The 12,681-nt window shown below is 40.7% G+C and overlaps 1 protein-coding gene across 2 annotated transcripts in view; it reads left to right on the plus strand.

The window, feature by feature from the left end:
- The first annotated feature begins 1,168 nt into the window (after positions 1–1,168).
- Positions 1,169–12,681, plus strand: part of LOC105397313 (nuclear receptor-binding protein homolog) — a 51,066-nt gene continuing 39,553 nt past the window's right edge. For both annotated transcript variants that reach the window (XM_048623672.1, XM_048623673.1), the window contains exon 1: positions 1,169–1,661. In XM_048623672.1, the coding sequence (XP_048479629.1) occupies positions 1,536–1,661 (126 nt within the window). In that variant the 5' untranslated portion in view covers positions 1,169–1,535. The remainder of the gene's footprint in view (positions 1,662–12,681) is intronic.

A 12,681-nucleotide genomic window follows, 5' to 3' on the forward strand; every position in this document is an offset into this window, starting at 1 on the left:
GGGGTAGGCAGGCGTAGATTGCTACACCCACTTTTTGTCGGAGTTATGTTTAGGTCCATTGCAATAGGAGGCTAGCCTGCTGCCAATGCCATACTTCAGGCACAATCAAGACCCGAGAAATTATATGGGGCAGGCTGGAGGTGGTGTCCACTACGCCATCCGGTGGTCTTGATGAATCATGTGTTGCGAGTAGGTATTATTTTAAAGTCGATATTGATAGATTGGATTATTTTAAAGTTGATATTGATAGATTGGATCACAGTCTCTAAATTTTTGAGTCTAAACCGAAGTTTTTATTTTATGAATTTTCCAAAATAATCTACTATTCTTACTTATTCACCCAAGACAGTGCAATTTTCTCCATGCAGGTAAAATAAAACACAACGTCTTTTCTGCATCGTGAAAAACGCTCGAGGCAACTTGTCTCGTCCGTTTACTGCCTCATAAACCACACTCGGATCTATGACCCCTGACACTAGCTATACTATCCCTCGCAAATGTTTGCACTACAGCTTAAAAAGGGCAATTTTGCTTGAGGGTTGGGGGTCATTATTGAGTGGTTGTTGTACAGTTGTACACAGCAAACCTGTGTGCAAAGTGGCATTAGTTGAGTCATCATTAAGTAAGTAAATATAATACTTAACTACTTTCTCATATTACGTATGGAGAAAGAGTATGAGAGATCATAATTCGCTATTAAGTATAATTTTATTTTCAATGTTTAAACAAAGTTATGTGGCGGAACTATTACATACATATTATACATACATACATAAATGCTCACGCCTGTCTTTCAGAGGGGAAGGCCTCTATGGACCTCCACGTGCGTGAAACTAAGAAAATGCATATTTATAACAAGTAACGCCCTCTATATTTTTTCATGAAAATCAAAGAAATACTGCCATCTAGTGTCGAGTAGCAAAACCTTAATAATAAAATTTAGTTCGTTTTCATTCATCCTACTAGATGGCAGCACTAGTAACTAGTAACGAATAAGCAAGGACTTTGCGAATAAGTTATTCTTCTTTGTAAATAAAAATACTAGATATAGAATATCATTCCATAAAAAATAAATCATAATTCAACTTTTACCAAAAATTAAATTTTTTATACTGGCAATGTTTCTTAAAACACAAAAACTTGACATTTTCATTTTGACAGATTACTCTAGTTAGTCTATGGTTTATTTGTGTCGAAAAAAAGGTGAGAGCTTCGTCGCGCCGGGGAAATGAATGATTATTTCAATTATCATGAGTAAACTCAGTAGACGCCTTGTGTATTATTTGTAACTGTAAAGTGTACTATTCATTGTATCATTCGTGCGTTAAAACATATCTCTCAAACGTCGGGTATCGCGAATAATGTTTCGATCCGAACCCTCTGTGACGTCCCGTCTTGCAACCTTGGAGGATATGATTTTGAGAAAAAGTGTGTGTTGAATAATATTTCTTGTGTTTTCGTCCGTGAAAACGTTCGGAGATATAATTTGACTGTGCAGTGTTTGAGAAGGTGGGATTTCGTTGTGTTTTGGTACAATGTCCGGTGGCAGAAGTATCGATAAGGAGCGCAAGTCGCCCCGCGAGAGCGGCGAAGACTCCGAGGATGAGAGTGAGATCCTCGAGGAGAGTCCCTGCGGCCGCTGGCTGAAGCGCCGGGAAGAGGTAAGTACCTCCTTGGTAATTACAATACCAACAAGTAGTATATCGTGTCAAGGTACGATTCTCGCTAGTCCCCCAGCTGATGTTCGCAAGTTTGCTACTAAGGGCACGACGCAATAACTTAATGATGACAGCTCGTATGCGTTGTTTGTTGTTGTACATTGAGGTTCAAGTACCTAGGTTTTATGTTTCTTAATAGTGTTTTCTTGAGATATTTTATTTTATTTATTTTATTTTACTTTATTAGGAAAACTTACAGCTTAATCAATACAATTAAACAAAAATAAAAGACAACAAAAAGCCAATTAATAGTTTCCACAGATACACAAAACGATACATAACAAAAGTCTGTAACATTAAACACTAAAACACACGTACACTGGCTATACTAGTTAAACTGGTTATAATAATTATAATAATAGACCTTTTAACTTAATACATAAAATTGTAGGTAAATATAGACATTAAATTATTGACTAATGCCCAAATATCCTGGCAAGTGAAACCACCCGCCACCTTCGCCGTTATGCCAACGATGCAACGAAATTTCGCACAAAAACTATCCTAATAGCCTCTATGCTTGTACAGAATAGGTCAACTTCATCAGACTCGCACAGCCGATTGACCACGGTGCTGGCTCGCACGAAAAATGAGTTTTGCTCGTAGTTGGTACTGCATTGGGGTACATTCAGCACCGCCTTTTTCCGCGTCATTACTTCGGGAACTCTAAGTTTTACCAGCTGTAATAACTGGGGACAGTCTATGTCACCTCTTACTACTTTCACTAAGAAGATAGCGTCAGCCACAGTTCGTCTGAGTACGAGGGGCAAGAGATGGAAGCGTTCGCACCGGTGTTCGTAGTCAGAATAGGGCACCTTGAACTTAAAGCCTAGGTAGCGAGTAAATTTTTTCTGGATCCTCTCTATTCTGTTGATATAAACATTATATCGAGGATTCCAGATCTGGCTGGCATACTCGAGATGGCTACGCACATAAGCACAGTACAACAATTTCACTGTTTTCATACATTTGAAAGGTTTGGACGACCGCATAACAAAGCCAAGTGCCCTCGATGCTTTTCCCACGATGCTATCTATGTGCTGATCAAAAATGATCTTACTATCAAAGACGACACCTAGGTCGCGAGAGGAAAACATCCTTGCTAGGCACTGATCACGGATTAGGTAGTCGGCTATGTGCGATGTCTTTTTCCTACTAAAAGAAACAATGAAGCACTTCGACACATTAAGGTCTAATTTGTTTTTAGCGCAATAAGAGTCCAGCCTAGATAGATCTTCCTGGAGGAGAGTAGCATTCAGTGCATTGTTAACAGTTCTGAAGATCTTCATGTCGTCTGCAAATAAAAGATGGGAGGAATTTACGAAGCAAGAGTCGATATCACCAATAAAAACGATGAAGAGCAGCGGCCCTAAAAGGGAACCCTGGGGCACCCCGGAAGGAATATCCTTCCAGGTTGAGGTAAACCCGTTGAGGACAACAGCCTGTGAACGATTAGTGAGATAACAAGTGAACCAATTTAACAGATTGTGCCGTACGCCTTGACTATGTAGTTTATTAAGTAGTAGATAATGGTCAATACGGTCAAAGGCCTTGCTGTAATCTGTGTAAATTGCATCCACTTGATCCCCATCAGCCAGTTAGTTATACTGGTAAATTTATAAGATGCACAGATGGCTAAACTGTCCTTAAAAGGAAGTAGAATCATGGGATTTCAGTAATTTCTACATTGAGTGTAATGTACCAAGGTTCTATACCATTTTCCAGAACCAATGATATGGGGGACGTTTTCATGACGTTTTGAGTTTGGCAGTTTTAGAGATGTCCGAGAGTAAAATTCTATCGACTTTTACCTATCGATATTTGTACAGGTCAATTTGTATGTGTCAGATTAAACACCGACATTGATGATCATTTCATCTTGCAAAAAATCTATCCGAGCCAAATAGTCACAGTCCTGTAATATAATTCTTTTTCTTCTATCAACCATACTCAGATGAATTACAAACTCACGATATTCCGAGTTTAAAACAGCCTTTCTAGGCATTTTGACAAAAATAACAAACAAAATGACAAAAAAACAGACCGAAATTTTCCAACAACAATAGGATAATAAAACCATAAATTAAACTTTACTCAAATTATACGAGGGATATCGATGAACTACATGAAGGTAGATTATTAATAAAATATATTAAAATTGTTATTATTCTGAGAGGCAGCATGAGAGAGATATACACTCTGATTAAAAACATCATAGTTTGTTTTAAAGCTGTTGATGAGAAAGTAAGTAAGAAATACTATATACCTACTTACTATAATACAATGTAAAAAATTCTAATATTTTATCGATTTCAGAACGTTGACTTTGATGTGTCCCGTCTCTAGTACGTTCCATTTTACCAAAGTGTGTACTCAAGAAATATATATTATCTGTGGTCGTTGTCAATAAAATGACAGATTTTGCAATAGTATTTAAAAGATACAACAATATTGTAAGTTGAAGCAAAACTGATTTATTATTCAAGTACCCTCTTATACAAATTATCATATGACTGTTCAAATACACAATATACCTTTCTCTCATAATCAACAGGATTGAAATTAGAGTCAACAGAAAATATACATTATTATCGGACATAATCAATAGACAATATAATGACAGTTGGTTAATCAACACTAAACAATAAAGCTCAGTTCATATGTAATAAGTTAAACATAAATTATCAGTAACTAAAGTTAGCACAATAATCAACACTAATAAATCTTAAGTCAACAAGAATTAGGTATGCCAATAATATCAGGCCACATATCTGGTGGAGGTATCACTATAGGTTCATCAGAGGTTGATGGTGAAGATGGCATGGAGACAGCTGGTCTGTGCATCTCTATTGGTGGAGTCTCCGCTCTTGGAGTTGGCACAGCTCGAGCTAACATCTGGTCAGCGTGTCGCCGGTGCAACTCCCCATCTTCCGTCCTCACCATGTAGGAGCTCGGTCCCTCCACCTGCTCGACCGTGGCTCTCTGCCACTTGTCTGGTGCCTGGTACATGCGCACGAGCACCGGCTGCGCGGGCGCGAAGGTGCGCGCGGGCGCGCTGTGCGCCGCGGCCTCCGCCTGGCGCGCGGCGGCTCTGGGCGCGGCGGCGGGGTGCAGCGCCGACACCGCCGTCCTGTACTTGCGTCCGTTCAGCATCTCCGCCGGACTCTTGTTGGTGCAGCTGTTCGGCACCGTCCTCAACGCATAAAGCGCTTTAGGCATCTTCTCGCTCCATGGTATATCAGATTCGCTCATTTTCTTGAGCTTATTCTTAAATGTCTGAATAGCCCTCTCAATCTGCCCGTTGGTCGCCGGGTGATAGGGCGGGGAATACAAGTGCCTGATCCCATTTTTCTTTAAGAACATGTTGAACTCAACGGAACTGAAAGCCCTACCGTTATCGGATACCAGCACATCAGGCAGTCCTTGTGAGGCAAATATTTTCCGCATAACACTTATAACGGTTCCACTGCTCATAGATTGGATTATTTCTGCCTCGAACCATTTGCTGTAGCTGTCTATCAGAACAATGAATGTTTTACCTTGAAACGGGCCAGCAAAGTCAACATGAACTCGGCTCCATGGCTTTTCAGGAACAATCCAGGCTTGAGGATCTCTCGGAGGATTGTTTCTCACGGCTTGGCAGGCTTCACATTCAGCCACCACTCTCTCAATCTGTTGGTCCATACCAGCCCACCATACGTATCCTCTAGCATATGCCTTTGTTTGGACTATGCCGGCGTGCGGCTCATGCAATAATTTTAGCACCTCTTGTTGAAGTGTCTGAGGTATAATGACTCTGTTGCTCCACAATAAACAGTCTTTATCGTGTGAAAGAGCCTCTCTGCGCGTCCAATATGGCTGCATCTCTGGATCCGTATTCGCACGTGGCCAGCCGTGTAGAACGTGAAACAAAACTTTACGTAACACGCGATCCTTTTTTGTTTCAGTCGCAATCCTAGTCACATCCAGGTTCCACCCCTCGGGTTGCTCCGCCAGTAATAGAACTTCGCCCAGGGCATCCTCCTTGTTTCCGGAACCATTAACAGCGGTCCACCTACTGAGGGCATCAGCTTGTCCAATCAATTTGCCAGGTCTATACTTTATGACATAATCAAAACATCCAAGTTTCAATGACCATCTCAGCATACGTGGTGATATAAAGTCGGAAATTGGTTTATCAGGATTGAAAAGTCCAACTAGCGGCTTATGGTCCGTTATGATGCAAAATTTGCGCCCAATCAGAAACTCGCGGAATTTTTCCAACCCATACATGATGGCTAACGCTTCCTTATCGATTTGCCCATATCTGCGTTCATGCGGTTGTAAGGTTCGGGACGCCATCATTACTGGTCTCTCAGACCCATCTTCCATAATGTGAGCTATCACTGCCCCAAGGCCATATTCAGATGAATCACAAATGAGCAGTAGCTCCTTATTTAAGTCGTAGCCAACTAGAGTCAGATCAGATGCTAGTAAATTTTTCGCATCCTCGAAGGCTTTCTGTTCCACATCGCCCCAGGCCCAAGGTCTCTTTGATTCGAGGAGGCGATACAGTGGCTCTAGTAATGTTGCTTTATCTGGCAGGAATTTCTCATAGAAATTATACAGCCCCAGAAAAGCCCGCAACGTGGCTTTGTTTGTAGGTGCCGGTTTTTCTTTAATTTCACGCACTTTTTCAGGCGACGGGTGCAAACCTTCGGCATCTATCGTATGACCCAAGAAGTTGATGCTGTTCGAAGCGAATACACACTTCTTCAGATTGAGTCGAAAACCCATGTCTGTCAGTTTCTGTAGCACTGCTCGTAGCCTCTGGTCGTGCTCCTGCGCGGTGCGGCCCGTCAGCGCCACGTCGTCCAGCAGGCACGCCACGCCCGCCAGGCCCGCCAGCGCCGACGACATCACGCGCTGGAAGATTCCGGGAGCCGCATTCACACCGAAGGCCAGGCGGTTCATCCGCATCAGCCCGAGAGGCGTATTCAGTGTTAGGAGCATTGCTGTGTCCTCATCCACCTTCATCTGTAGGTACGCATGCTTCAAGTCGAGCTTACTGAAGACTCTTCCTCCACTGAGGTTCACGAAGGCTTCGACGGCGGCTGTGAGTGGGTACGTATCGACATCGATAGCAGAATTAACGGTTGCCCGATAATCGCCACAGATACGTAACGCGCCGTCATCTTTCTTGACGAGCCGCAGTGGGGTCGCCCACTTGGAGTATCGCACCGGAGTCAGGACACCGCTCTCAACCATCCGAGTCAACTCCTCTTCGACTTGTTTCTTCAAAGGAAAGGGAACGGGTCGTGCTTTCAAGAACCTTGGTTTTGCATCAGGACGAACATGTAAAGAAATTTCAGGACCTTTATATTCACCAAGAGTCTCCTTAAATAAATCCGGGAACTCACTCATCAGCCTTGAAATTTTGTCATCAGTCCAACAAAGTCCCGCAACATCCAAACACAAAGCTTGAAACCAGTTCCTACCTAATAAGCTCGGCCCTTTACCCGACACTACTAACAGTTCACACTGGGCCTCCTTGTTGCCTAGCACCACGCGCACGTGCGTCACACCCAACACTTTCAAAGGTTCACGAGTCCATGTCACTAGTTTTACATTGGTAGACTGCAGAGGTGGCGCCACCTGCCACAGCTTGCGGTAGGTTTCTTCAGAGATGATGCTCCTCGAGGCGCCCGTGTCCACCTCCATGCTCAGCTTGGCGCCGTCGATGATCAGCTCTGCTGTTATCGGTGCACGATAACTATTATCTGAGCAGACGTAGACACCCATCATATCTTCTGAAGGAGTCGTCGGCTGGTCGTCACCTCCCACTTGATGCACCTTGGCCGATTTCTTCATGCAGGCGGAGGCAATGTGCCCAAATTTCTTACAATAAAAGCACTTAGCTTTCATGAAAGGACACCGCTCTCCAGCCTTATGACTCTGTGCACAATGTCGACATTCAATCGATTTTATTCTACCAATGTCCATAGGTTCACTGACACTGGACGGAGTTAGCTTCATCTCGCTAGTGTCGGGGTACAGGTCATGGAACGCCGCCTGGTAGTTGAGACAGAGCTGCACAGCCCTCTCGTACGTGAGGTCCGTAGTCTTCAACAGGTCGCGACGCAGGCGATCGTCTCGCACGCCCAACACTAGTCGATCCCGTAACTGTCGTTTCAAATCTACAAAGTTGCACTTAGCTGCCATGAGGCTTATGGCCGATACAAAGTCCTGCACGCTCTCCCCTTGTATTTGTAGGCGTTTGTGAAATTTCCCGGCTTCAAGTATTTCATTCACCTCAGGTTCATAAAATTTATCTAACACCAAGAGAATGTCATAAAACCCAACACTGGTCGGTCTTTTCGGCACTAGGAGTGACACTATTAGTGAATAAGTATCTTTGCCGCACTGAGATAGGAACAATGATCGCGCTTTTTGTTCATCCGCCGGCTCCGCGGACACCCCCGCGGCATCGAGCGCACACAGTAGCCGCTCCTTGTATTCACACCACTTATCAGTCTTTGGGTTAAACTGACCGGGAAACACAATATTAGATAGATTTGACGCCATTATCCTCACAAAAACAATTAATTTACCGAAGTCGCCATTAAAAGATACAACAATATTGTAAGTTGAAGCAAAACTGATTTATTATTCAAGTACCCTCTTATACAAATTATCATATGACTGTTCAAATACACAATAGTATTCATGCGTTAAATGGAAAATTTTAAAGTGTCACCCATATCATTGGTTCTGGAAAATGGTATAGAGGATAAGACACAGCACTCAGCACTACCATGTTGGGTTTAGCTATATGGCAAGCAATCCCAAAATAACTCCATAGACGATTGAATGGATGGCAATATTTTAAAATATTAACTACCTTTATAAACATCCTGCGATGATAATAATATAACCTGAACAACAAAATTTCATTATTTTAATGTCGGAAACAATGCATCTATGACTTACTGCAGCATAGCTGATGAGGTAGCCACTTGGATGTGGTTCGCAATGGTTGCTTTATTATTATGGAGTTCCAGTTTTTTTTTGCTGAAACTAGTATTTGTTCCATACTTGTTGTAATCAGAATTTGTCATATTCTGAACTTGACGCAATACAGTCAACTATAGAAGAATGTCCATAATATATGGAGTCATTATGAAAAATTGCTTTTGAATTTAATTATAAATCTATAATGATTTTTGATACCATTCTTTGCAATTTTGTCCAATCCACCATCTCCATTAGGCCTGCGTAGTTGACTAAGGTCCAAAATCCTACCTTGATTGGAAGCACGCTTATGCCCCAGCAGTGGGGATGGTTTGTGACAATGATATGCAATTTTGGTATATTTTATTAATTTTGACATGTTAAAAAAAAAATCAACGAGTTCCACTACAGGAGTACATAATTCTACAAAAGCACAAGCAGAATGAGTACAATCCAGTTCCAATGAGTCAGAGACTAGTAAGAGCATGCATTTACTTAAATTCCTTAATTGAAATGAATCTACTGGTACATGCCAGGATTTGAACTCATTGCCCCTTATGAGAGAAGTGTTTAAATGTAAATGAACCAATTGAATATTTTTTTTAAACAATCTTAAATACCTAAGTATTTTTTTAACAAAATTTTTGATTATATAAGTACCTATATGTATATATGATTGAGCTCATTCATGCAATAAATAATAGGTATATGGGGGGGTTGCTAGTAAATGCGGTTAGATATTTTCAATAAATGAGATAATATGAAAAAAAAAACACATTTCCTACAGTGACCACTGACCATAGTGAGTTGCGAATCTCTAGTGCTGATGGTCGACTTTCCCCCGCGGCCGTTGACCGCCGCAATTCGGCGCTTGCGCAACATCCACTATCACTTTCTAAGTCTAGCTCCAATGTGGATGATGGACCGTCAATCGGCCGCGAGGATGCACTAATTGTAATTAAGTAGAAATAGAGAACATCTAAAATTACTTAACCTCGCCTGGTACTCATAAGCGATGCGAAGCTCGCTCGGAAATGGTTATTAAATAAAAGGTACTAATAAAAGTAGCTTACCAATAAACTCGAGAGGGGGGACCACAAATCTGCGTGGCAATGGCAACTTCCGATTATTAACAACTTAATATTCGACACAGTATGCGTAACTTACCTAATTAAAATTGCTAATAAAATTACTATCATGTTAGGTAAAGTGCCTACTTTACGATTTAATCATTTCTCTTCATGGCAACACATTTAATTAATTGGAATCATAATAATTAGAAGCATAGTACATAAATGAAAGGGTTGATTACCAAACCGCCTTAATTAATTTGTAAGTAACCTTACGAATATGATGTAGTTATAAATGTAAAAATACGTAATATCTATGTAAAGTACCTACTAGAGGTCTACAGCAAGAGTTTCCCTCTCCTGAAAACTAAAATGTGAAAAAAACTACTTTATAAAATAGTTATAAATGGATTTAATCAAATCTTTGGTTACCTTACTTGCCTATGCCTAGGTACTGTCTGTCGTCATGTCGCCATTAAATGTAGTTGTTTTTAAGTCATATTTCGTTATATCCTCATTGTGGCCCGTTAGAAATGTTGGACAGAGGAACAGAACTGCCGTGTGGCCAATATCTTTAAAATTACGGGTTTGCCCTAATAGAACAATCTAGAATTATTTCGTGACGGCAAATAATACTGCTTTTGGCGGCTTAGATCCAGGAATAATCTACATAGAAGACGTTTCGATTCTCCGGTCAGTTGACGAGGCAGCCAGACGCAAACGCGACGCGACGGTCGAGACCCGAGACGAGACGTAATAAATGCGATAAGCCCAAGGGTTTCTGTTACATCACATTATTTCGAGGCTTTTATAACTTTGCTACCACGCAACGCAACGTCTGGCTCTTAAGATGGAGTGTCGTTTCTGCGATACTTAATTATTATATGATGCTTGGGTTGGCCGTTCTCATGTTTGTTTTATGTTATGGTTGTAGTGTATAGGTATGATAGTGATGGTTAAAGCCTTCTTATGTAATAATTTAAATACCAATAATAATTCCAAATAACGATACGATTATCCAATTTAATTTAAACTTTTGCTATTTATTTTATTTAATACTTTATTGCACAAATGTGATATTTAATTCATTTAAATAACAGTTAAGTACTTTATTGGTATTTCAACAGTCTGTTCTGTTTGTAAATTTAATTAATCTATGACGTGAGGCCAGACGGGCGGTAGACGAAATCGGCTACGTAGATAGGAAAGCGTTAAGGTTGAGTCATAGTGGCACGCTTCAATAGGTAGGAGGTAATAGTAGGCAGAGTTCGACGGACGAAGTTGAACCCACGTCTGTTAAAATGCCATTACTTCTGAATTAGGAGAGTTTTTTTACCTGACAAGAAAACTGAACACATTTGGCCTGGGTATTGTGTATAAACTCAATCTCTAAATTAATCATCACAGCAAAAAAGAACCGGCTTAAATGTGTAAACTATCAGCGTATACTAGGTATATCATTAGCGGCAGACGGTAACTCAATACTCGAAAAGTATGACATATAGAAAGTGGATTGTTTTAACTTTTTTTAAGCAATTATTTTGTGATCTGCCAGCGATTGAGCTGTGAGTGTTGCCAGTTGTGTGACTGAGAGTACTGTGACTGTGACGTATGTACGTCAAATCACTTTCACTTTCTTTGTTATGGGCGGTAAGTGGCCTCTGTGTATAAAATAAGTAACATTAAACAAAAGAACTTAATCCTCATTAATTAAAAAAAAATACGAGCTTAGCATCGCTTATTGCTATTTCAAGTTCCTATACTGCCTACCGTGCCAAGGTAGGTTTTGAAAAACGCAAATAAATATGGTTCCTTACATACAAAATGGCGCTGCTATAACAGAAAAATAGAATGCGAACAACCAAAAGCTAACTTTTCAGTTTCACAAATAAAAATAACGCAGATACACTTTTGCACCCTTAAACCATACCGTTTCTTAACAACAAACATAATGGTTGCAAGACATTAGCATCTGAGGCGTTTAAGATTGGATTGGGGAGTCACTCTTGCTTACGAAAAACGAATACTCTGCTGCTCTCTGCTCTGATGCGCGAACGCCGACCGTATTCCATTACCTCAAAAGTACCGATTGCTTGCCGGGTCTCGTTCGTTTGTTTTTGTAAAGGTAGAGTTACCCTCAAGGGCCCTGCAGACTTCTGCCAGACGAGAGAAAGGCCGTATCTTACGCGGGCGTTTATGGCCCATTCATTGTGAGCCGAGCGATGTCTTGGGGTCACACTGCATGTGCATGTGTGTGCGATTCACTTACTTTGGCTTTAAAGATGTGGCGAGACTTACGAGAGGTTTCTCAAATACTCAAAAACCATTATTATATGTACATGAGAATATCGTGTATTATCTGTGGTGTGGAATAACATCATCACAGGGGTATAATCGTGACAGTTCTGACATTGCGAAAAAGAGACGCTTAGCTACATTAAGCGTAAGAAAGAAACGTTAAGCTGTAAATGTTTTTTGTCCTTTTTGCTGTGGCGCCTGTTTACGTCAGTTCTCTGTGCCAAACAATGAAACAAATGAAAAATCTGTGCCAAACAAAGGCTGACAGTTACAACAAAATTTTCTAAATGCTATTTATTTTTGATTTGCTAGTGATTTGTGGGTGTTTATTAAGTTTATTAGACTATTATCATCACTTAACGAGTGTGTGACATGGGTGGGTGGATTTTGTTCGGTGGTATAGAGCATATTGAACGAAAACACGATGGAATGATGGATGAGATATATTTTCACATGTAAGTAGATACTATCAAGTTTAACAAGCTTACATTCATCATAGTACTATCTATTGGGTCGATTTTAATATAAAACGATACTAATTTTAATACTGTAAGGTCTTTTAGTATCAGTTTTAAGTAAAAATTACGAGGTACCATATCATAACA

This window comes from Plutella xylostella, chromosome 10 (assembly GCF_932276165.1).
Source record: "Plutella xylostella chromosome 10, ilPluXylo3.1, whole genome shotgun sequence".
Lineage (NCBI taxonomy): Eukaryota > Metazoa > Arthropoda > Insecta > Lepidoptera > Plutellidae > Plutella > Plutella xylostella.